This window comes from Phodopus roborovskii, unplaced genomic scaffold (assembly GCF_943737965.1).
Source record: "Phodopus roborovskii unplaced genomic scaffold, PHOROB, whole genome shotgun sequence".
Classification (NCBI taxonomy): Eukaryota; Metazoa; Chordata; class Mammalia; order Rodentia; family Cricetidae; genus Phodopus; species Phodopus roborovskii.
In genome coordinates, this window is record NW_026126514.1 from 22129900 (window position 1) to 22157052 (window position 27153).

Below are 27153 nucleotides of genomic sequence, written 5' to 3' on the forward strand. Positions count from 1 at the left end.
ATCAGGGTTGAATTCCCAGAGTTGGAGGGGAGAAGGGACATGAGTTAGTGTCAAACGTGCTTAGAATTTCAGACTTTGAGAGGTGGGAGAGTTCTGGAGACAGGTGGTGGAAATGGTTTAATAACACTTTCTATTCTGTCCCACCGAGCAGTGGTTTAGACAATACATTTTATTTTAATGGTGTATTCATTGTAAATACTAATGGGCTTCATAAAGACACTCATGTAAATCTGTCATGTACTTTGACATACTGAGCTACACAGCTTTCTCCCACGTTCTCTTCTCACTAGAACTTTATGCTTCTATTTTCATGACATATATATGTAGATACTTTACTATGGCTATAAAAAATCTAAGATTCATAAATCTAAAAAATTATATTTGTCTTTCTTAATCTGGTTTGTTTTGCTTAATAGAATGATTTCCAGTTATATCCATTTAACTGCAAACAGCATAATTTCATTCTTTGTAGCTGTATCAAATCCATTATCTATATATTCCACTTTTGCCTTAGCTCAGCTCTTATGCATAATTTTGTAGTAAACATGGTGCACGAGTGTTTGTATGGTTTACTGAATCCAACCCCTTCAATTACATGCCTTGTTCAGGAAGCATTTTCCTGTACTAATCTGTTCAGGAGTACCTCCCACATTCTCTTCTAGGAGGTTCAGTGTGGCTAGATTTATGTTGAGGTCTTTGATTGATTTGGACTTTAGTTTTGTGCATGGCAATAGATATGGGTCTATGTGCAGTCTTCTACAAGTCAGTATCCAGTTATGCCAGCACTATTTATTGAAGATGCTTTCTTTTCTCCATTGTATAATTTTAACTTTGTCAAAAATCAAGTGTTTATAGGTGTGTTGGTTAATATCAGGGTTTTCAATTTGATTCCATTGGTCTTCCTGTCTATTTTTGTGCCATTATCAAGCTGTTTTTATTATTATAGCTCTATAGCAGATCTTGAAATCAGGGATGGGCTGCCTCTGGAAGTTCTTTATTATACAGGGTTGTTTTGGCAATTCTGGAGGGTTTTGTTTTTCCATATAAAGTTGAGTATTGTTATTTCAAGGTCTATGAAGAATTGCGCTGGGATTTTGATGTTGATTGCTTTGAATCTATACATTGCTTTTGGTAAGATTGCCATTTTTACTATGTTGATCTTACCCATCCAAGAGCATCGAGATCTTTCCATTTCCTAGTATCTTCTTATTTCTTTCTTTAAAGACTCAAAGTTCTTATTATATATGTCTTTCACTTGTTTGGTTAGCAAGATATTTCATGTTGTTTGTGGCTATTGTAAAAGATGATGTTTCTCTAATTTCTTTCTCAGCCTCTTTATCATCTATATATATTAGGGCTACTGATTTTTTTTTAAAGTTAATCTTGTATCATGCCACTTTGCTGAAAGTGTTTATCAGCTGTAGGAGTTCCCTGGTAGAGTTTTTTAGGTCACTTATGTAAACTACCCTAATATCTGCAAATAGTGAGTTTGACTTCTTCCTTTCCAATTTATATGCCCCTGATCTCCATTTGTTTTCTTATTGCTCTAGCTAGAATTTCAAGTACAATATTGAAGAGATGGGGAGAGTGGACAGCCTTGTCTTGTTCCTGCTTTTAGAGGAATCACATTGAGTTTCTCTCCATTTAGTTTGATGTTGACTGTTGCTTTACTGTATGTTGCTTTTATTATGTTTAGGTATGTTCCTGTTATCCCTGATTTCTCCAAGATCTTCATCATAAAGGGGTGTTGGATTTTGTCAAAGGCTTTTTCAGCATGTAGCGAAATGATCATGTAGTTTTCTTTTTCAGTTTGTTTATATTGTAGATTACACTGATGGATTTTCATATGCTGAACCATTCCTACTTGGTCATGGTGGATGATTTCTCTGATATGTTCTTGGATTTGATTTGCCAGTATATTATTGAGTATTTTTGCATCAATGTTCATGAAGGATATTGGAATGTATTTATCTTTCTTAGTTGTGTCTTTGTGTGGCTTGAGTACTAAGGTAATTGTAACCTTGTCAAAAGAGTTTGACAGTGATTCTTCTGCTTCTATTGTGTGGAAAAGTTTGAGGAGTATTGGTTTTAGCTGTTTTTGGATTTTCTGGTAGAATTCTGCACTGAAACCTGTGGGGTTTTTTTTTTTTTTTTTTGATTGGGAGACTTTTGATGGGGTTATAGGTCTATTGTGTATCTGTTCTTTATTTAATTTTGGTAAGTGATATCTATACAGAAAATTGTCCATTTCCATTGAATTTTCAAATTTTGTGGAGTACAGATTTTCAAAGTATGCCCTGAGGATTCTCTGGATTTCTTCAGTGTCCATTGTTATGTCCCCCTTTTCATTTCTAAAGTTGTTAATTTGCATATTCTCTTTCTGCTTTTTGGTTAGTTTAGATAAAGGTTTATTTATCTTGTTGATTTTTTTGAAGAACCAACTCTTTGTTATGTTGATTCTTTGTATTGTTTTCCTGGTTTCTACTTTATTGATTTCATCCCTCAAATTGATTATTTCCTGGTGTCTACTCCTCCATGATGAGTTTGCTTCTTTTTGTTCTAGACCTTTCAGTTGTGCTGTTAATTCTCTAATGTGACTATTCTCCAGTTTCTTCATGTGGGTACTTAATGCTATGAACTTTTCTCTTAGCACTGCTTTCAAAGTGTCCCATAAGTTTGGGTACGTTGTGTCTTCATTCTCATTGAATTCTTGGAAGTCTTTAATTTCTTTTTTTATTTCTTCCTTGACCCAGGAATGGTACAATTGTACCTTGTTCAATTTCCATGAGTTTATAGGTTTTCTGCAATTTTTGTTGTTGAATTCTAACTTTAAAGCATGGTGGTTTGATACGATACAGGGGAGTATTCCAATTTTTTTTAACCTATTGAGGTTTTCTATATTGCAGAGTATGTGGTTGATTTCAGAGAAGGTTCCATGTAGAGATGAGAAGAAGGTATATTCTTTTGTGTTTGGAAGGAATGTTCTATAAATGTCTTGTAAACCCAATTGTGTCCTAACTTCTGTTTCTTGGTTTCTTTGTTAAGTTTTTGACTGGTGAACCTGTCTACTGTTGATAGTGGGTTGTTGAAATCTCCAACTATAAGTGTGTGAGGTTTTATATGTGTTTTGAGTTTGAGCTTTAGTAATGTTTCTTTTACAAATGTGGGTACCTTTGTATTTGGGGCATAAATGTTCAGAATTGAGACTTCATCTTGACAGATTTCTCCTGTGATTAATAAGAAATGCCCTTCTTCATCTCTTTTGATTGATATTAAAGTCTGATTTGTTAGACATTAGGATTGCTATACCTGCATTTTTTTTGTTTTGTTTTTCAAGACAGAGTTTCTTTATATTGTTTTGGTATCTGTCCCACTGCCTCTGCCTTCCTGAGATTAAAGGTGTATGCCACCAACGCCCAGCTGAGGTGTGCTTCTTGTATGCAGCAGGAGGATGGACTCTGTCCTTGAAGCCATTCTGTTAACCTGTGTCTTTTTATAGGTAAGTTAAGACCATTACTATTGAGGGATATTAATGACCATTGATTGTTAATTCTTGTTTGTTTGGTTTTGTTGGTGGTAGTGTTATTATCTGTGAGTTTCTTTTGGCTGTTGGTAAAGTGGGATTATCTATTGCCTATGTTTTTGTGAGTGTGGTTGACTTCCTTTGGTTGGAATTTTCTTTCCAGAACTTTCTGTAGGGCTGGATTAGTTGATAAGTGTTGTTTAAATCTGTTTTTGTCATGGAATATCTTGGTTTCTCCATCTATAGTGATTGAAAGCTTTGCTGGGTATAGTAGTCTGGACTGACATCATGGTCTCTTACTGTTGGTAAAATATCTATCCAGGACCTTCTGGCCTTCGGAGTTTCCATGGAGAAGTCAAGTGTATTTATCATAATTTGCTTGGCCTTTTTCCTTCACTGCTTAATATTCTTTCTTTATTCTGTATGTTTGGTATTTTGATTATTATGTTGCAAGTGAACGTTATTTTGTGGTTCACTCTATTTAGTGTTCTGTAAGCTTCTTGTACTTTCATTGGCATGTCTTTCTTTAGGTTGGGAAAGTTTTCTCTGATTTTGTTGAATATATTTTCTGTACCTCTGAGTTGGGTTTCTTCACCTTCGTCTATACCTTATTCTTAGGTTTGGCCTTTTCATGGTGTCCCATATTTCCTGGATATTTTGTTAGGGATTTGTTGATCTTAAGATTTTCTTTGGTCAATGAATCTATTTCTCCTAGTGTGAATCTATTTCTCCTAGTGTATCTTCAATGCTTGAGATTCTTTCTTCCATCTCTTGTATTCTGTTAGTTATGCGTGCATCTGTAGTTCCTGATTGTTTATCCAGCTTTTATATTTCCAGAATTCCCTCAGTTTGTATTTTCTTTATTGTCTCTATTTCAGTTTTCAGGTCATGGACTGTTTGAATTATTTCCTTCCTCTGTTTGATTAATTTTTTTTTTTTTTTTTTTTGGGCTTTCCTTGCTTTCTTTAAGAGATTTGTTGATTTCTTGCATTTTTGGTTTCTTTTTTTTCTTCAATTTCTTTAAAGGATTTTCTCATTACCTCTTTTAGGGTCTCTATCATATTCATGAAGTTGTTTTTAGGGTTGTTCTCTTCTATTTCATCTGTGTTAGGATGTTAAGTCTTGCTGGTGTGGAGTCCCTAAACTCTGGTGGTGTCATATTGATCTTTCTGTTGTTGACTCTGTTCTTATACTGTTGTCTACCAATCTCTCCTTCTATTGTGTACCGGTGGGGTCTCTCCCTCTCTTGGTGGGTATGGTGGGTATGGGACCAAGTTCCTCTTCTGGTGAGTGCAAGCTGGTCTAATAATCTGATGGCTCTACTCATACAGTGGCTGGAGGGAGGTGGGACTAGGACACTGGCAGACTCTGGATGGGTTGGTTACCCTGTGCACAGTCCCCAGTCTACACCAAATTTGGTATCAATATGGTGACCTCCTGGCAGTGACACAGGATCACCAGGTTGCCTAAGGAGGAGTAAACTGGAGTCTGCCTGGTACTTTCAGAGGTCCTGCCTAGTCAGTGAGGAATGACCACTCTGCACTGCCTGAGGCCTAGCAACAGTCACCGTCAGAGGTCCTGATCATGCCTAGCCAATTAAGTTAAGGGATGGAAACACCTGGGTGCTGGGAGGGTATATAAGGTTCCCCATTGCTAAATAAACGAGTGTGCTGTTTTTTTCTTTCACCTGACTCCTAGGGTCTGTGTCTTCTTACTCCCTCCTCTGAGGAAGCCATTAGGACCCAGCAACAAATAATCACAATAAATACAAAAGCATAAATTTACCACATGATAGAGAATATATGATGATATTAATATGTGCCTCTCTGTAAATCTATCCTTGCCCCCTTTTCTTACTCTTCTTCTATCTAGCTTCATAATACAGAAGGGGAACAAAGTTGCTAATTGCTAACATAATTTATCTTTGCAATACAGGAATGATCCAATATTAGAAAATCTGCTAGTATAATTGATATGTTAACTAATTCACCAGAAAAAGTGACTGATTTCTTCAGATGCAAATAGATTTTGACAGAGTTTTCAAAAAATATATATAATATCAATAGATCTTAACACAGGCTTTTGATGAAATTCATAATTTATTAATGAATAAAATAACCCATCAGCTGTGTAATATAAGATGTGTTAATATAGATTAGGCTATGATGCTATAATTATGGACCCTACTGTCTCAGCACCTTAACATAGCAAATTATCTTTCCCCCACAGTTTAAAGTGAGTCACATGACTTCCCTTCAAGCTCTGACTAAGGACCATAGGCTTGTTTTATTCAATGAGGATATACATACATACATACAATTTCCCTAGAGAGATTGTACTTGAATGGAAATGGTTGACTGTAGAGATGACTGAAGATGACAGTGCTGTTCATATGCCATATGTCACATGGTCCAGCTAATTTAAATTGTCTGGAAGTTCACAGGATTAATGATGTATTCCCTGTGAATTAGTGTTCATCTGGCAACCTTTAATAGGCCATTGTTTTACAAAAACCATTAAAAAATATATCTCTTACTGTTTGGAGATATAAAACCATCAGATTTTAAAATACTAAAAGGTCTAAATTTTTATGCTTTCTGTTTCCTCAAATATGCATTCATTCTTCATGGGTCATGTCTACATAGGTCATTTCTACATGGGTCAGTTATTTTCCAAGGCTAACTTTCCAAGGCTAAATTAAGTCAACCACATCAAATTACATATTTCGCAATTCTGGAGTTTGCAGGTTCTCTATCCCTAGAGCAACATGTTCACTGGGTATGTGTTTTCCCTTCTAAGTGGCAGCTTTACCCTCTTGGAAGTATGGATTGCCACTCTCCTTTTTTTATGCCCTCTGATCCTACCTTCTTCATGATTTGTCCCTGACATCCATCTGAGTGAGCTCTCATGCTTGCTTTTCATGAAGGCAGCATTCCTGTTGAGATTACCAATTATTGTATCTGTCAGAGTTTTTATCTAGAAAACAGAATTATCTAAGTGCATTGTGTCAGAGAATGTTTACCATTAATATCAGTCACTGCGACACTGGAGGTTAACCAGCAGGAAAACTGTTTGCAGGGATCTGAAGCACTTCACAGGGCTACTCTGTGTGCACACAGCAGAGTGTTTCTTGGGAGTTCCCGTGTCTACCATTAATGCTTCCAATTTCCATTTTCTTCTGCTTTATTGTCTCTTGTGGTAGCATTTATTAGTGGAGTCTAACTGGACTTTGTGAGAATTTAGGTGAATTTAGTTTTAAGGCTTCATGTCTCTTTGGTACAAGAGTCTTAGATGTACATTGACTAATATGTGGCCCAAAGGGAACTTTCTTAACTTGACAATAACACTCCAGACAGCTTAATAGCATGAGATAAAGGAATGAAATAGGTAAAACTTGACAGGAAGAAATGAAGCTAATATTATATATAGAAAATCCAGTTGCCTGTGTTAAAACACAAGAATATCTACCAATTTTTACAAATTTAAAGTAATACTTGTACTAAGTTAATTATATTCAAATGCATCAGCAAAAGTTAAAATATAAAGTTTAAGAGTATTAGTAATATGATAGCAATACATCATCTAAGATCCCAATTAATAACTGTAATCAAGGGCAAGTGGGAAAATTATAGAAGAAATAATAAAACATTTTGGGAAAATAAACAGCAGATGGGGACTAAATTGATAAGTTGATAGATATACCATGTTTATTGATGGAGATATTCCATATGTTGTAACAGCAGATTTTCTTATATTAGTCTCTCTAGTACAATTCAAGTTCAAATTCCAATAGCTTTAAATTTTTAAAATGATATTTTAATTGTGTGTGTATATGTGTGTGAGGGGGAGCAATGTAAGGGAATGTTTTCTTTCCTACCATGTTGGTTTAGGGGAATTGAACCATATGGTCAGGCTTGGTAGCAAACACCTTCATCCACCGAGCCATTCTATTGGCCTCTGACCATGGTTTTTGAACTTGACAAGATTATTCTAAAGTTCATGACCAACAGCCAATTAAAAGAACCTGAAACTTAACATTACTAAAAATCATGTTTTAAAGATGACATAGGATTATCCTATATAAATCTTAAAGACACATTTTAAAAATGACACAAGGATTATCTAAAACAGCAACATATTTTAAACTTATAATAAATATTATCAAGTCAGAACCCCTAAGGACCTGCTGGACATTGTGGGGTTTTTTTTTGAATAATTTACTGAATGCTGTTTTTCATACAGAAAGAAATACATAGCTCCTTATCTCACAGTAAAGCATTAATTTTAGCCAGATTAAAGATCAAAGGAGAAAATATTGGAGAAAACACAAGAGATTATGAAGTTTGAGTAGGGTGTTCTAGTTGAAAAAATTAAAGTAAATTAACAACAAGGCATTCCCTGAAAAGAAAGACATTTATAAACTTCCCTCCACAATAAATTTTTAGAATACTATGAAAGTTGCTCTAAATACAGCAAGAAGAGAAGCCACTGATAGGGAGAAAATATCATCAGTAAATATAAGTGGCAAGGATTTTTCCATCTATAGAGGCCACTCACATCTCTGGGAGGGATCGTTGACTATTGATACAATGCAAATGGAATACTGAAGTCTTTGTTTCTTGGTTGTTACAAATATCCTTTCTTTAAGAAAATGGATGACCAAGTTGAGATTCACTGATGCATTGGAACAGTACCTATGAAAACAAACTCATCTGTCTGTCTTACACATATAGAGGTAATACTTAAAAATTTAATGTTAAGTGAAAAAATGTATTTAGATGGGCGCTGGCTACATTATATGCTAATTGTATTTGTGTTCCCCCAAGTGTGCAAGCTTTCTCTTGGAAGTGTGTTCTATTGTAACACACATTCAAAGGGTGGTGTATGGAACTGCAAGCCTCTGCTAGCACTTGACAAAGCTGGTATCCTCCACTGAAATGGGTTGTAATGGCAGTCTTTTGCACGTTTTCATTCAAAGATGTTTGTGTGCTTTTAATTGACAGTGTATTTCTGTTGTATAGTAAAATGTTAGTATATTTTCATCATTAAACTGCTACATATCTATCAAAAACTAGAAAATGTTTCAGGAAGATATATACTTGAGTGTTGTAATGCTATTAAATATATTTTGGATTTCTTTTGTTTACATGTGCTTAAGCTCTAAAAACGTACATTGGAAATGATGGAGTATAACATTAGAAGTTGAACATGCCAAATAGGGCTGCTCAAAAATCATCAATGTGGCTACTTTTGAGAGATTTTTACTATGTAGTGTAGAACCAACCATGTAAGCCCAGGCTGGCTTCAAACTCATAATAACCCTTCTGCCTTGGCCTCTCAAGTGCTGGTATTACAGATGTGACCCATTATATACATTATATACAAATGCAAAACATGCTAACCATCTCAAATGGGAACATGTGGTATTAGTTTCTTCATTCTTGTATATATTTAAAATTCTTTGTAGGTACTAATATATGAAAAAAGAACAGAGAGTTAAAGATACTTAAGTCATACAGACCTCTGCTCTGGAATCTCACTCCATAGTAGTTGACAGACATCCATTGAGTCTCACTGTGTAGTAACTGGTAGACCATGCCTTGAAGGCACTCTGCAGTAGTTGGTGCAGCATCCCTAGAGAGGCTCACTCTGCAATAGTTCGTACAGTATTAGGTTGTGAATGGACAGGTGTTTCGAGAGGACTCTTTTCTGTGACTGTTTATTTCTTTGGGGTAAATGCCTCCCGTGCTCCAAGTGACATAATTTTGTGCCTTGATAAATAGGGGTTTTTAGCTAATATGAACAAAATATAAATATATTATCAGAGTCACTTCATTGATAATTTTAGACTTCTAACTACAATTCTGTTTCTAACTTAGATGCATACTTCTCTTGAAATATTTAAAATATTAGGTTACATGAGGCATTTTCCTTATGCATTGAGACAGATGAGCTGATACCAGTCACCGATCTGTCAAAGGGACCTGACACATTTAGCCTTTGATGATGGCTCTGAGCTACTGAAGATACTATTAAGATTTCTGGATCTTCATAGGATAAATTTTTGTTCCATGTTTTATAGCTTCTATGACCAACTTCCAAAGAAATAAAATAGGGCTCATTTACATTGGGTATTTGGTTACCTGTCTGACTGGTGCTCACTGGAGTCAGTTGTGGAATCCCAGAGGACCCTCTTTGTGTCTCTGCCAGTTTTACCCAGGCAGGATTTCCTGGGCATGCTGAGTAAAGCTTCTCTCTTAGAACTGGACAGTGTCTCTTCCTTTGGCCAGGTGCCTTTATGTTGTTTTGCTTATAAAATGTTCATCTTTCCATGCCATGCACCTATGCCCCCGAGGCTGTGGTGAGGTTTGTGGTAAGTGAACTTTCTTGTAATTAGAGTTCTATCTTGGGACAGGCTGAAGCTGGGGATGTTCTTTTCTAAATGAATGAATGAATGAATGAATGAATGAATGAATGAATGAATGAACAAACATGTCTTCATTTGAAAGACTAACTCCATCTCCACTGCTCCAACTGGGAGAATTGCCTGAGCAGATCAAGGCCTGGTGTGAGCTTTCCTGCAGGGTCCCTGTTGCTGTTCAGCTGCTGAAGGAAGCCCAGGCTAGTAACCCATTATGGGTTTGTTGACAGCTTTCCCCTGAAACAGTTTGAGGAGTGGAGAACCCTGTTTCTGAGACAGAGAAGTGTTTTCACACCTGAAGTGTAATCTCACACCTTGTGTTTCTCAGCGGATAAGTGCATAAAATAACACATCAAACTGGAATAGAAAAAAGATCAACACACAAAGGAAACCGTAGGTTGTAATTTGCTTCCTACCTTACAATGCTCTGAGAGGAAATTATAGAGGTCTGGGTTTATGCTTTAAAAAAGTTTGACTGCTGGTTAGCTCAGAAAGCGAGCTGCTAACACTAAGATTTCTGCCCGCACTGAACAGAAAGTACAGAATGATGGAACTTAGGTAACACCCTAACATTTTGATGTGTTTTTTTTTTAATAGTAGCATGCATCTAAGTTAGAAGCAAAATTATAGTTAAAAGTCCAAAAGTGATCAATGAAGTGACTGTGATAAAATGTGTTTTTGAGGATAATTTTCTTTATAATGATTCATTGAGGAATTTTACCCAAAGTAGACGATGTTAGTAAAATTTGGGTGCTTTATTTTCCTTTTGGTAACTAAAAAGAGGACATTGGTCACTACTTCATAATATTATAGTGTAGGGGTCTTAAAATGGGAGGTTTTGCTTGATTTCGTTGTTTGAAAATGTGAGATTGAGAGAGCTTTCTGTTTAGTCATGAACATTCATTTTAAAATGATTTGTTGAGAATCTAGCCCTGGTTAGGAGCTAAGCCAGGCATGGAGGTACTGTGCTAAGGAAGGCAACCCCTCTCTTTCCCTTTGAGGGACTGGACGTTTGCAGACAAGAAACCAGGCAGAGATGGCGGGTGCTGTGGTGGTGTCACAAAGATTCTGGAGGAAAGGTTTGGTAAAAGTTGGAGAAGGTGGGTGGCCCCTGGGACATCAGGGCATTGGATGAATGCACAGAGGAGTGAGGCTGAAACTTGTGGGCTGAAGCTCAACTCTGAAAGAAAATCCCACACATGGAGAAAAGAATGCATATTCATTTTGTAGAAAATCAAGCTCTCTCTGGACGGCCACTACCCCCCTTGTGTATATGACTTTCTACCTCTACACTGGATGAGTAGAGTTCTAATGAACCTCATAATGTGCCAGGCTGTGGGTTGTGTGAAATAATAGACATACAAAGAAATAATCCTTCTCCTTAATAATCTAAGCACGATGTAGTGGTCCAATAGCAGTAACAACCGGACCTGGAGATACTGTTGTAAGGAGAAATTTGAAGTCAATGTAGAGATTACAGCTATGCCAGTGCAGTGCAAAGCACTGATGTATTCTCCTCCTCCTCCCCTTGTTTGTTTTTGCTGTAGACACATATGGAAAACTCTTCCTCCTCAACTGTGTGGGTCAAGAGATGTCCCGGTGCAAGACATCCATTCGGCGTGGTCAACCCAATCCTGTCTATAAAGAGACCTTTGTCTTCCAGGTGGCCCTCTTCCAGCTCTCTGATGTAACTTTAATGATTTCCATTTATAGTAGGCGCACCATGAAGCGTAAAGAGATGATTGGCTGGATCGCTCTGGGCCAGAATAGCAGTGGGGAAGAGGAACAGGAGCATTGGGAGGAAATGAAGGAAAGCAAAGGCCAGCAGATATGCAGGTGGCATACATTGCTGGAATCCTAGGCTTACCAAGGGGCATTTGTGTGCTGTATCAATCAGCCTTGATTATCTGACACAAAGACAGAGCATTGTGTGTGGGGGGGGGTGGTAGGTTCAATTTGAGAATTTTACTAATCTTAGGGCATTCTGTGGTTTAGAACATTATCAAAGGTTTGGTTTTCATTTAAATGTTGTAAGGAATAGAAAGCTACATGCACAGCCAAGTGCACAGTTTGGGAACTGGTATTCCAGTTGAGACCACTGGTGATGTCATAATTTGTGCTAATGGATGACTGTGTTTGTGTTTACACTATGGGATGTAGTTTTTCCAGGTTTCTTTCTTTCTTTCTTTTTTTTTTTTGTGGGAGAATAGATTGAGATTTCAAAGGCGCTGTAATGTTACTGTTTTCCATCACCAGTGTGTATGAGTCAGACTCTTCCCGGGGTTCAAAATTCTAAAATAGAGAAATGAATCAGCCACTGAAGATTACAGAAAGATGTAACCAATCCACAATCCTCTGCCCCACCTACTCTATGAAAAAAAGCCCTGTTTATTTAAAAGGTAATTGTTATAAATTTGTGATGTAAAATAAATTTGTATTCATGAAATGCCTCTTTTTTTCTCAATCAGATATCACAATTTCTAAAAGAATTGGGTTAGACAAATCATCTTGAAGTTGTAAGAGTTAAAAACTGACTGTTATCTGATCTATCTCTTTTTGAATATGTAAGATTTCAAAAATCAAGGTTTTTGTGCTTTTGTTTTATTTTTACCAAATCAGTCCCTGGAAAACTAAGGAGATAATAATGTCTTGGCTTTCTTGATGTTTTCAAATCTGACATCCCTTTGGATTATACCTTTTCTATAGCCAATTATATTAGCACATATGTGTTTTTGTATGTATTCCTGCATGTCAGCCACATTCATCTTTATGCTATGTATCTTGCCAGTAAAATGCATACAGTGGATCTTAATAAATACTGATTTGATTGACTTGTGGGAATGAACCTGTGAATTCCTCTGAGTGAAGAAACAATGTCATTTTGTATGAAATGACACTGAAAATTTAGAGCATTTAAAATAGCCTGCGCTGCTGTTTCTCACATGCAACAACATGTATTGGTGACTCCTTGTCTTCTGGTCACATGCTGGGCAGTCCCTGACCTTGTATGGCTCCAGGTGTACGGCTTCACTCAGCAGCTTTTACGCAGTTTTGCAGCACACTTTTATTTCCTTTATTCCTAGGTCTGCTCTCTTAATTCCAGTGACTTTTGCCTGGAGGTGATAAAGAGGGGGAGGAGGAATGCACACCTGTGCCCAAAGTCACAGGTTATCTGAGCAATTGGCCAGTCACTTATTTTTAGCTTTTCATGTTTCCTTGTTTGCTTCTACCCTGTCAGTGGGAAGAGTGATAGCTAGAGATGGATGTACACAGTCAAAGCCATGTAGCTTCCCCCTTTGCTCCACGTTCTGACAGATTGTAAGCGTAGGCTGCAATGCTTGGAGAATATATCTATTCCTTGCAATTTGTAATGGTTATCCTGACAAGGCCAGGCAAGGGCATGGGGCTAACTCTACTGTGAACACAGAGATCAGATATTTGAAAGAAATAACTTTATGTGGAAGGACAAGGATAAATAAATGTCTTTGTGTCTTTTCTGGCCCTTTGCAGTTTCTCCTGCCTGTCTTCGGGAGACCTGAGAGTGCTTTCTCAGCATCATGTCCATTAACTGCCGAGTGCTCTTTGCAGTGCGACTGTGTCACAGGGTAGAACTGAGTGCAATTGATGAAGAGCGGCAAAGAATTGGCTTTTCACATCCCTCCCTCTCTGTGTGCCTTGTGTCTAAAGGGAAGTGGGGCAGCCTCGTTATGCTTCCCTTTATGCCACTGGTATAATAGCAGCATTCATTTTCAAATTTACATTTGAAAAAAAATCTGTATATATTGTACAGACAGCCCCGGATTTTCCTCGCTCATGTTTGCCTGCTCTACAGTTGCCTGCACCCAGGGCTTTGTGGTCCCCGGTAATCACCTATGCTTTCTGTTCTGCTCCTTGACTTGCCCAGTTTTAGGGTTTTCTGCTGGTGGAGCGAGCTTTACAACAGTGTGCACCCTTTCAAGAGGAAGGATGCCTGAAAAGCGTTTCCCCCACTTGTTAATAATTTTCTTTGCTAGTGCCACTCACCATATCACACATGTACATCTTGACTCTGCAGCAGCATTCACCCTCCATGGATGCTACAGACATCAAATTCTAAAGACAAGCTGCATTGAAATGGGAGGCTGAACATTTTTTTTTTTTTTTTTTTTTTTTTTTTTACCTCAATTTGAAATTCTGCTTTCGGAAGATCTTTGGATTTTGTGCACTTAGACTCTCTTATTTTCTTGGCAAAGTCTAGACCCAAATGCATTTAACATGTTTTTCACTTGAGCGTTTACAGCTACATTTGCCTCTCAAAAGACTTATGAAAGATAATTAGTTGGCTCTGTGGTGGGAAAGCTGCTTTCGCCTGTTTTAGCTAGCTAATGATTAATATCTTGTGCAGAGCTTGATGTAGAAGCAAGGCTGAGTTTCATCGCTTGCTAGTTCTTTCCTGAAGAGCGAGCTTTTAAAACAATATCATTGAGAGTACAGGATGCAGTTCATGGAAATGTGTTTCATGATGGGCCTTCTTTCAGAGCACAGGCTTCCATGGACTTTGAGAAGGGCTGGTTTCACCAATTATGGTGGTGGCTGTTGTATTCTTCGATCCCTTCTGACTATTTTCTGTCTTCTTATTTTTGTTTTGATGAACTATTCACCAGAGCAGACAAACACCTGCTCTGGGTCCCTTCTCCTTCACTGGCTCCCTGTGAGAGATGCACAGTTGTCTTGAACCCTGTTTTTGCTGATCGGACAGAGGGAGTCCTGCTTTCCCTAATACAAGAATTTGTAATGTCCATGAATGTGGTATTCTCAGCATTCTACCATCATGAGGCTCCAGAAATGAGCCACACACAATGTTTGCAAAGAGGTATGACACTGAGTCTGTGGTTATTCAACTTGAATGCCATTGGCTATGAGGTGCTTTGATGACAGTTCAGGCACTGAGGCAAATGTTGACATTATCCACAGTGCAAGGTGCTACAGTATGCCTGATGCACACCTTCTCCCTTCTCAACATGTACAGTCACAACATCATAAAACAACTGTTGCCTCTTGTTACTGTGATTTATATTGTGGCTGTACCGGAAGGTGTTATCCGAGAATCCACTTTTTTTTCCAGGTAAAGCATTATTTAAATCTCATAGCAAGTTCATTGATCTATTGGTCCTTCAGTGCAGACATTGAGTTGTGTACCCAGCCAAACCAGGCTGTCCTTGCCATGCAGAAGACCTAGTATATGAAGGTATATTTGGAAAGAGTCATTTGTAAGTGACATGAAACCACATGGAAACAATTTGAGGACAGGACCTCACTGTAGACCACTGAACATACTGTATAGCTCAGGCTTGCTTTAAGCTTGCAGTCCTCCTGCCTCAGGCTCCAAAGTGTTGAAATTACAGCAGCCACAAACTACTATACCTGGCTTGGGGGCATATCCTTTGCTGACAAGTGAATAGACCAGAAAACACACATGGTGCTTCCCCCTTAATTTTGCATGGAACTTCGAGTAAAGACAATCCCATTCTAAATTCCTAGTCAGAAGCAAATGATAGATGATCTTAAAATAACAAAAGAATTATATTGTCTGAAAACTAATTTGTTTAGATATAGCTATAGAAAAAGACAGTATAGAAGAGATAAAGAAATGAGTATGTGGGTGTGTTTGGTATACATTGATGTATATGCAGGAACAGTCTATAAATAGACCAAGAAATGCATCAACCATTGCTCAACAATCAGTGGGGTTCTGGACAATTCTTAAAGGTGGAACAAAACATACCCCAGGCAGTGAAGTAGGCTCAGGATATGTGACAGCTTGGATTCAGATAGAACTCTGCCTTAAGAAAATGACCTAGCCAACCCACACCCTGATGTCCTCAAATGGAAAGCAGAATTAGTGCTTATCTTCTGATTTTCTCTTAAGAGATATAAGTGAAGTCACAGTTGTCATGTGACCAGAATAGAAGTTCACTCAAGCTAACATTCAGTATTTCCTTCTTATAGTCATGCCTGAGAAAGAAGTGTTTGGGGGGGGGTTGACTACTTTTCCCAGGAATGAATATAACACTAGGTGGAAATGCAAAACATCATTTTAGGAACTTGAAAACCATACCTTCATGAAGCTGGCCTAGATTTGCACAGAAGACAGATCTTGGAGCATGATAAACGAGTAAATTACATCATAGTAGATCCCAGCTGAGGAACAACTACACCTCTGTCTTCTGTTCTCTTAGTTTGGGGTGATGCAAAGCCCGAAAAAAATGTATGTTTACATCAATCAGCTGCTCACAGGCTTTTCATCAAACCACTCTGCTGCTCATAGGCAGACAGGCACTTACTGCCCCCAACAAAACACTTGATGGAGTTTGGCTGCATGTTTTAACTTGGTCTACAAAAGTAAGCAGTGTAATGCTGCAGTTACAGTCTTTAAAAGCAGATGTATCTTTAAAGCCCACATTGTATATTTACACCGTTATAGATGAAGAATTTTCAGCAGTGAAAACTTAGGATTCATTGTTCAACTGAAGGCTCCATTCAGAACCAGTTACTTACCATTGTTCCTCCTAGATCACCATGAGAGGAATTCCATCATCCAACAGAATGGCCTTTCAGTTTCAGGGTCCCTGTTTGACACAATGGGAAGTATGTCCAGTTGTTTTCATGCAATTAAATTTCCAACAACGAAGATGTCCTTAAAATTTAGAAAAACCTTTGTTGACCTTTAACCTGCAGAAGTCAGGGACTTCTTAACTGTTCCTGGATACCGTGGGCCAATCATCTTCTGCATGGTGGTGGTGGTTTTGGGATGGGATCTATGAGTCTGAACTCACTAAGTAGCTGAGGGTGACCTTGAACTTCTGATCTTCCAGTTTCTATATTTTAAGTGATGAGATTATAAGTGTGTGCCACCATGCCTGATGTCTGTGGATGCCAGGAAACACTCTGCCAGTGGAGCTCTAGCTTCAGGCCCAGGGTGACTCTGGGATGGGAAGCTATGAAGCTGCATTTCCACCCACTGCCAGGGTGTCAACATGCTTTGTTGAATTCCAGTTTAGGGACAGCAACACAGAGAATTGAACACGGGTCATCTAGCTTGGTGCTTTGCAATGGGGACAACTAGTAGGGATGGTAAAACTTTTGGATGGGAGGTAGGAAGACTGGGAAGTGACTTATGATAGCAGTGGCTCAGAGGGAAAAATCCTCCTGGAGAGGACAGTGTACATTTTCTGATCTTGGCCAAATAGATGGGGTCAGAGCACTCACAAACACTTAATGATGAGACTTGAATTTAGATACTGTCAAAATTGTGTGGACGTTGTTTCTCATTAGCTTGAATGTATTCCTTGGATTTCCTCTTGTCCAGCACTGGATTATTTGGGATGGTGCAGAACTTAAAAATCACTGTGAAGTCACTGGCTAACATTAAAACCACAGTGGTTACCGACGAATAGTCATTAAGTGATTTCCAGTAGACTTCCTAATCATGGGTTATGAGAAGGAAATGAGACATGTTTGACTGAATGAATCAGGAGGAAACTGCTGGTGGTCCCTGAGTTGGGGGCCAGCCTTGGTTGCCTGAAAGATCTAATTAATTGCCAAGAAGCATGACTGTTTTTTTTTTGTTTGTTTGTTTGTTTGTTTTGAGACAGGGTTTCTCCGTATTGCTTTGGAGCCTGTCTTGGAACTCTCTCTGTAGACCAGGCTGGCCTCGAACTCGAAGAAATGCACCTGACTTTGCCTCCTAAGCACTGGGATTAAAGGCATGCACCACCAACACCTGGCCAGAAGCATGACATTTAAAACATGAAGTTATGCTGGCGGTGTTAGTTCTGGAAGAATCGGAGGGCACCCATGAAGCATGTCTTTAACAGATATTCTCTACATTTATTATCTGGAAGATAATCTCTACACTCCTGGCCTGTGCTCTTCTTGGTAGTTTCCCCACATGGATTTTTCTCTGTTTCTTAAATCTTCTCTGGGGAGTTGGTAGTTGGGTTTTGTTTGGGTAATACTGGGGTGCCTGCAGGCTTTGGCTGGCTGTCTTCTCCTGTAGTGTATCAGCTATAGGCTGTTTTCATCCCCTTGGGTCAGATTGCTGTATCCTAGACACGGAGGTGATAATCACCTATATTTACAGCCCACATGGAACCTGTGCACAGCTTGAGATTTTACAGTACAGACATGGGCGGCAGCCATGGAGGTCGATGGATGTTCTCAGAATCATACTGCTCAGCACTGTGAATGGCTCTCGAGTGCTCACTAATGCTGCCTCAAGTGTCTCAGAGGGGCTTTACCTTCTTACTGCCATATGACAATATTACCAATCGACTTTGAGGTTCATGAGAAGGCAGATTTCCCCACGGTGTCACCAGATATGTGTATAATTTTTGTTGACTGCATTTTCCCTTAAATTATCCATTTGATTTTTTAATAATTTTAAGTGTATTCAAAACATTCACTAAAGCCATTGATGCTTAGATTGCCTTGGAATCTGGGCAGGGGCTAGAAAATGTGCCAGTGAATAAAATAATTCGGCAATATTTTTGTTTCTATATAACCTCTCCTTCCATTCTTGAGTCCGACAAGGACCTCAGGCAAGCAAAAATTTACTTTTATTATCTTATAATTTAGGACTTAATATATTTCTTCCATGGTTTCTTCCCCCCTGTAAAGGGGAGAGGATTTAAAAGTTATTACTCTGTGTCTAGTTAAGGAGTAAATATCCTTGGCTGTTTATGCTTCTCTTCAAAATAAATGTGTGTTTTATATCTACAGAGGGAGGAATGCAGTGTTCCACTCCTGCATACAAATGAGTTACAGCATGAGATGGTGGTTAGATGGGGATTTGAACTTTTGTGGCTGGATACTGAATTCCCTTTACAAGGCAGTGGAGTCTGTACAGGCAAACGTGACAGTTCTTAGAGGCTCTGCAGATCAGAAATGGCTACTCCTTCCCGTTTAAATGTGTGGACTAGAGACTCTAGCTATGTAGGTAAGGATGAAGAACCCTACTAACATTTGTTTTTTAAATAAATGTTATCTGATATCATCTTAAGCTGGGTAGGACATATGTAGAAAGAGAAACATTACATATTTTCTGTCATTTTGAAGCCTAGATGTCATATGTATAGACAAAACCAGTTTTAGTCATGACACAGAAGGAGAAGGAAGATAGAGGAAAGGAAAACCAGTGGGAGCTGGGGAAGAGAGACAAGAGGTGAAAGGGATGGGGTGAATATGGTCAAAGTACATGTGATGTAAACTGTCTTTATGACTAAGCACTATGGACAAGGAATAACTCCTGCCCTCAGCCGCCCCCTCCCCCCAAACCATATGTTTTGGGGCATCCATGTAAAATGTGCAAGGTTAATATTGTCTTTAACATGGAAGATGGGTTAACAACTGTTTTATAACACTGATTCTGAAATTGGTCTGAACATAACTTGGTTTTGTGGTCTGGGACTCAACCTCTAGTCCTTGATGTGTTCTACCGCTGAATTGGATCCCCAGCTCTGGATATAATTCTTGATACTTTCAATTTCATAATAAAAGGTACAGGTTGGATTTTTTCCTCCAGTGGATTTGTTGCTTATCATTCTTAACATCACAAAATTTCAAGTGTCCACTAAAAACGTGTCAAGCTACCTAAGTCAGAATCTTTGGTGACCTAGAACAACTTACTGAAGAATGTTTGTTACTCAATCCATGGCCCATGATAAGTACACATATCTCATCTCATAATGACCGTGATAGTTGAGAAAAGGTGCTAGAAAGTTACCTAACTTGTCCCTCCCACCCCTGGCCAGGAAGTGTCCCACATGGAGCTGTACGGGGGGGGGGGGGGGGGTTCACCACCCTTGTACTTGTTGCCTGTCTTTGTCATGCAGTTTTCAGCTCTTGTCATTCTTTGTGAATTTCTGATGTTTTTTTTTTCCTCTTTCTGTCTTTGAGATGGAATCTGTTCTTTCTTATGCCCATTCCCATTCCTATTGACCTGGTCATGCGGGGGGGCTCCTAGTATGTCATCTTACCTGGCCATGAAAGCTGCCAGTTACATTCTGATTAATTGAGAGATGTGTTCGGGAACAGAAAGATAATTCCTCAGAAGTGGTCCTATATAAAGCACTTGCATTCTAGAGACACATTTCTTTCATAAGAGGATTGGTCAGGTTCCTTACAGTGGACATATGGGCAAAGCTCACTGACTTTGCTAGACGCCCCTGCATCCCATGGTAACCTTTGTTATTGCTCAATTCGTCCCCATTATAAAGCAACATTTATTATGCTACCAATTAATGCAGCCACACGTTGAGTTTTATTAGTACAAATTACAAAGTATTTCCAAGAATTTTAAACTATAATTGTATTACAGATTTCATTTTACATTTATAAATAGGAAGAGAAAGTGTATAAACTCTATTGTGAAAATTTTATGTTTGTATGGATGACTTTGGAACTGTATTTTTGGGTTAAACCATGATGCTTTGTGATATTTTTTTAAGAAAAGATAATGAACTTTCTTTTTCAGAGTGATTTTGGGCTCCCCAGAAAACCCAGAGACCCCACCTACCCCTGCCCCTCATTCACACACACTTTTCACTGTCAGAATCCTGCCTGACACAGAGTCGAATCTTGTACAATCAGTCAATCTATGCCAAGCCTTCCTTACAGGAAGTGAGTATTTCATGTCAGGGTCTTTCCTCGGTTATATACTGTGTGAGTTTTGAAGCACATGCAATGTGTATCTTTTTTATCATAATAGCATGTGGGGTATTTTCACCATCGTAAAACTCCTCTGTGTTCTGATTGCTGAATCCCTTCCTCACTAAGTCCTGGCAACCACTGATCTTTATTCTGTCTTCATAGTTTTGTCTTCCAGAATGTCACATAGTTGGAATCAATCAGTGTGCAGACTTCTCAGATTGTCTTCTTTTACTTGCAATCTGCATTTACATTTTGGTGTCTTTTTATGCCTTGATAGCTCATTTCTTTTCAATACTGAGAACTATTCTGCTGTCTGCATACAGCGGTTTATGACCTATTTACTTTTGCGTCTAATTCCATTTGCTATGACACATTCATTGCAGGGGAAACTATTTCCTATGGGTCGGACAATGTTACTGAGTCTGGATCTAAAGCTGGCTTCTGTTGCCTGTCTGTACGGCCTTGCCTTTGCCATTTCTGCTGGGAGAGGTGTTGTGACCCTGCACATTGCCTTAGTTGGTCATACACATTGATAAACAGTGGCTTCTAAGTACCTGGAAACTCTGCATTCTGAGGGGAAGGGCGATCTACTGCACACAGGACGGGTAACTTATGGCAAGCAGGTAGATGTTGAAATGATGATAATCACATGGAGTGAATGAGGAAAACCCTGCCCAGTGAGCTGATCTGAGGCTATTACGATATTCTGTGTATATGGCCTGCTACATGCTTTGTGCTGGCAGCCACTTGTGGACCAGGCCCTACAGCAGAGACGAACTGAGCAATGACCATTCAATGCAAATTAGTGAGGCCTTCATTCTGATACCCTGCCTTCCTTTCATGGTCTCTGAAAACAGTTGCAAACTTCAAGTCCTTTGAGCCATCCCTCTCTATTCATCAGCCAGGGTTGTTAGTCCAATTTACTTATTTACACTAGGAGAAATACAATTCTTGAAAGGTTCTCAACTGATATAAGAAGCTCTGTGAGCCCCTGCTGTGGATGTAGGGTGAGATCCTATATGGAAAACATTTTTTTTTGCACAAGTTTTGAAGACATGCAAGCTTTTTACAGACTTTATGCTATTTTATTTTTATAATAAGGTTATATATTTATATACATTATATTAATATAAATATATTATATTTATTATGTTGCTATATCAAAGTAATTGACATTTTTAGCTCTCTGCCAGTAATTTGACTAAAAGTTACAGTTGGAGTGTTCTTTAGAAAATAATGTGTTAGGTTCTGATTTAAAATGTGTGTGTGTGTGTGTGTGTGTGTGTGTGTAGACATGATGTGTGTAGGTAGAGTACATGCCACAGTATGTCTATAGAGGTCAGAAGACAATTTCATGGAGTCATTTTTCTTCCATTTTTACTTGGTTCCCATGGATCAAACTAAGGTCAGAAGGCTTGCATGGCAGGGATTTTGACTTGTGGCATCTTGTTGGCCTGGTTTTTTTTTTTTTTTTTTTTTTTTTTTTTTTTTTTGAGGTGGGGTTTCTCAGTATTGCTTTGGAGCCTGTCCTGGAACTATCTCTTGTAGACCAGGCTGGCCTCGAACTCATGGAGATCCGCCTGCCTCTGCTTCCCGAGTGCTGGGATTAAAGGCGTGTGCCACCACAGCCTAGTGCAGGTTTGTTTCTTTAAGTGCTGACAACATAAAAAATTACAACTCCACTTTTATTCAGGGGTTTTCCATCTTTGAGTTGAGTGCACACATCCCTTTATAACAGTTTGAGTGGAGGAAAAGTACTCAACTAGCTGTCCCCCTCCAAAATGGGATCTGAATGCAGCTTGTGGAAAGGGTTCCACTCCATCCCATCCCTCACTAGAAAGGGTTCTGAAAGCCACCTCATCACTTTCTCTGAAGAACATGGCTGTCTACCTCCCACCCCAACAGCCTTCCTCACTCTCATAATCACTTCCTTTGTAAACACACTTTCATTATCCCCCTAGAAAATGGAAAGCTTTAAAAACTCATTTTTAATGAACATGCAAGATTTCATAGCAATATTTTGTGTTCACAGTACAAGATAAATCTGAGTATTTCTATTTTTTTTTTTTTTTTTTTTTTTTTTTTTTTTAGTTTTCATATGGCATCTGAAACAGTTGTTCACATTCACACGTCTATGTTTCGCCATATGCATACCGTGTGCGGTTCTGTTGTTTTAAAATATTTTATTGGTTTTTCTTTCATATCTCAACTTTTGATGGGTGTCCTTGAAGAACTTGCATAGAAAATGTAAATGTGAATGATTCATTCATTCTGAGCACATGTAACTATTTTTGGGAGCCGTCTTCAGGAGGTTTTACCCTACGGTGGAGCAGGCTGTTCTCTGTGGGGAGAGCTTCCCAGGGTTGCTCTGCTCCTGGCTGGATACTGCAGGTGCGGGGCCATGATCTTCTCTTCCAAGTTCGTGTTTCCTCTTTGTGTGCTGCACTGCTCTTGCTCTTTGATGGTTAGCCATGGTTTTATACATTTTTAGTATAAAATTGGGTCTTCGCCTAGATTTCCAAGCCACTAGCATAATTTTTGACAAGTTTATTGTTGAAAGCCAGGTCATTGTCAAGTAAGAGTCGCCCTGAGCCTTTCTTAGGCCTGGCCTCACTCACATGTCCCCTCTTTTAAGAAGGTTCATCTTCATTAATGCCTGTGTGATCAAGGGTATGCATGCATGTGTAAGAGAGGGAAAGAGAGAGAGAAAATGAATCATCACACCACTCCACTTGAGTCCTGTGCCTCTCCTCTAGCATGGCCTCATTGCCTTCAGGGTGCCCCATTAAAGCTTAAATCATACCTTTCTGTGTGCCTGAAGAACAGGCAGAGTGTAATGACCCTCCCCATTCCTTAATTTCCTTCTGTCAGTGAAAAAAATTAGCATGATGGGAAAGGTTTTGGTGTCATTAAATTGTGAAACTGAACACTGGTGTACTTTTTCTAACTTCTGTACTGTTTCCAATTTTGTGTTGACCGTTTTGCTCCACCGCTGGTCACTGTTCTCCACCAGGCCACCAGAGAGGTATAGGATATCGGTAGTCTTGTGCTGGAGACAAGCTTTGAAATCCATTAGGATGTGTAAAATTGTTTGCCTGATAAAGAATGAATTCATGGCTTGAAGACTTGCAGATTTTCTTCTAGAAATCATAGAAGATGCTCAGGTTCAGTGACATGGAAAGGCACATTTGTGCAGCCTGAAATCTGTTCTTGTACTAGATATTTAAATGCATGAGGACAAATTTGAATTGCTTCTTCTTCTTCTTCTTCTTTTTTTTAATAAAACGAAACGTAGAAGCATTAGCCTCAGTTTGTTCAAAATGTCTGGTGACACTGAATTCATGGCAGTTCCAAACTGAGAAGCGAGTCCGACTTTGTAAAAGTTTTGTTACTGGTCTTGTCAATAAATTTTTATCAGATGGTTTGTATGTCTGTGTCATTTTTTTTATGTTGAAAATGATATATATATATTTTTGCAGAACCCACATGTAAATTCTATGTGCCTGAATGATATTATTTTGCCATATACAAAAACCTTAACTTGGAAACCACCCCAGCTGCAGGTGTGCATGTGTGCCAGAGCCATAAGCATTACCCTGAGCAGCAGAAGATTTGCTCAGCTTCGGAATGATGTGGGCTTTTGTGAGCCAGATATCAGCTAAGCAAGGATCCAAGTAAATATCACGATACTAAGATTACTGAAACAAACCGGGAAAACCCTGAGGGCAGCTGTGGGTTTTCACAGGCCCAGTGCAGGTGATTTTCCCTTCAGTGACACTCTTATCCAGAAATCTTGTTCTGGGTTTACTCAATTCTAATTAGTTTACGGTGTTCAGATGCACAGAGCGCAAATGAGAGGGAGCCTGGTTGTTCCACTGTGGCATGTCCACACCATGAAAGCAAAGCCCAAACTGGAAGAAAATGCAGCATCGTTTATTCTATAAATGCTCCAGGGACAGTTGATTTTCCACTATTTTTATGAACTGTTTCTATATTAGTTGTGGCACTAATGCCAGTCGCTGTCCTAAATAAGTGTATATTTGCCTGAGAAAGGTCTTAAACTCCACAGTCTGAACCAATTTTTTGACCATGTATCTTTCTTCTGAGTGCTTCCTCTTTTGAGACTTTGCCACCTTAGAGTCATAATGTGTTCTCGAGGAGCACTCTGCCTAGTCAACAGGGAAGAAAAAAAAAAAAAAAAGGCATGAGTGTAAGGAGTAGGGGCTCTCCAGTAAGAGCACATGAAAATATTAGATTAACAAAAATGGGTTAATACTTACGACAGAGCTAGCCGATAAGAAACAAGTAACTGGCCAACAGCATTATATCAAATACAGAGTCTCAGTGTGTTATTTGGGGAAGATGCGGTGGCGGGACAAGACCAGCGGCGGGCAGAAAAACCTTACTCCTTACACATGAGAGAGAATGAAGCAATTTGATCTGGGAGCCACACTTCTGCCCAACCTCTATCGGCCAGGATCAGCTACAGAACTCCACTGTCTCTAAGAAGGCAGGGAATCAGGCCATAGAGACGCGAGTTCAAGCTCCTAGACCCACACTGTGAATGAAAGAGACACTCTAGCAAGTTGTCTGTTCCGCCCCCCCCCCCAGTTCCTTCTCATCCATGGCTGCACTAGGACATTATAGGCTGGCCAAAGGGATCTTCATGTTCACTAACAGTCATGTTGGGTTGCAAGCATTTCAGGACAGTGGGGGCACTGCTGAAATGAAGTATCCAAGTCCAGAGCAAATTGCTCTGAGCGGTAGCCTAGGCAAGGCTGGATGCTCCTACATATGGGCCACCACAGATGGTACATTAAGATACCAAAATACACAATTTAAGCTGCACGTAAAAAAGAATGCAGAAGAAACAGGTCTTTCGGTAACTAAGTTTAGAATATATCTTCTGGAGTCTCTAGAACTCTCCCTAGGACTGCTGCCTTCTGACACTTCAATTGAGACTCTCCCACCCTTACAGGCTGAAATAACACCCCTTTCTATGACCATGGATCTCTGTTTCCTTGTATTTCCTAGCCCATGTGGTAGCTTTTAAACGCTATAGCATGATTTATTTATAATTGGAAATCCCCTTTTGCATTTTTTAACTTTTTTTTAAAATACAGTATCTTTTCTATACTTGTACTCTTTCAAATTCATGGCCTCTTTTTTTCTTTGTTATATGAATTTATGTATATACATATATATTCCTAAATACACAAATACAACCTACTCAGTCTGTATAATGTTACTAGTATGCATGTTTTCAGGGCTGACCATTTGGTATTGGATAACCAGTTGGTGTGCTTTTCCCTGGGGAAGACTGTTTCTTCCATTCTTGGCAGTCCTTAGTTGTCTGTAGTGCATTGTAGAGTTCCTTTGAAAACATTAACCATCTCCAATTTGGAGATATGACCGCTGAGTCAAATCCATATGAACACCCTAAAGCTTCGTGTAAGCCTTACAATTTCTGGAGATAGTTCTCCAGGAGGATTTGGAAATACTGCTGAAAAGGAGGCTAACAGGAGTAAAGCATTTGTAAAGTTCCATCTGCTTTAGTCTGGACATAGTAGCCTATGACTGTTATCCTAGCATTCAGAAAGCGGAGACAGGAGGTCTAGAGTTCAAAGCTGGCCTGGGATATACAGCAAGGTAAATTCACCAAAAAACAACACAAATATTTGCAGACATCACTGGACCTGCAGGGATGAAGAGTCATACCTTTGTTCTGTTCCTAATTTTGTCACAAGGCCACTCTGTCACCTTGATATCACCATGACCCTTCATATTTTTTAATGTCTACTTTTTTTTTTTAAGGAAGACGGGGCAATGACTCAGAAGTTACATCACAGTGGGCCAGGTTTCACCCTCAATTCAGACACATTACATGTGTGTCCGTATTGCTCCCCTGAATACTCGGCCTTGGTTCCATAGTGAAATAGTATGCGATTACAGGTGGGTTTTGGCTATTTTCAGTCCTGGAGACTGCATCTACAGGCTCATACATGCTAGACAGATGCTCAGATACTGAGATATACCCCCATTCCTGCAGGGCAGGCACTGTGCCTCGGTGATATGCCTGCTTCTGCCTTGGCAGCTATCATATACTCAATTTCTAAAGGTGGGTCTGGAGAACTGAACTCAGGTCTTCGGGCTTGTGTGACAAGCACTTCACTGACTGAGTTGTTGCCCAGCCTTCGGGGATACAGTTTTAGGGAAGAGAGGCCAGATCAACTTAGAGGATTGACAGCCCTGATCAGTTGGGAGGGGCTGGGAAGACGGGTGCTAGGGAAATACAAAGTGACTCTAGGTTGAGTTCTTCCTGCAGCTCATGGAGACCAGTGGTCCTCGAAAAGAGAATGAAGTCAGTGGGTAAATACAGTGCTTCATTAAGTCTTCCCACACCCCAGCTGAAAAGGATAGCAGCTCCTGTCTTCAGTCCTCATAGTCAGTGTGGGGCTCAAGCTAACAGTTACCCTGCTCAGGAAGACACAGACACCATGGCCATAGGTTCGGCAGGGCT

The 27153-nt window shown here is 39.2% G+C and overlaps 1 protein-coding gene across 1 annotated transcript in view; it reads left to right on the forward strand.

The window, feature by feature from the left end:
* Syt16 (synaptotagmin 16) overlaps positions 1–11861 on the forward strand; it is a 217172-nt gene extending 205311 nt beyond the window's left edge. The window contains exon 7 of the mRNA XM_051196000.1: positions 11492–11861. Within this exon, the coding sequence (XP_051051957.1) occupies positions 11492–11805 (314 nt within the window). The 3' untranslated portion in view covers positions 11806–11861. The remainder of the gene's footprint in view (positions 1–11491) is intronic.
* Positions 11862–27153: the final 15292 nt, after the last annotated feature.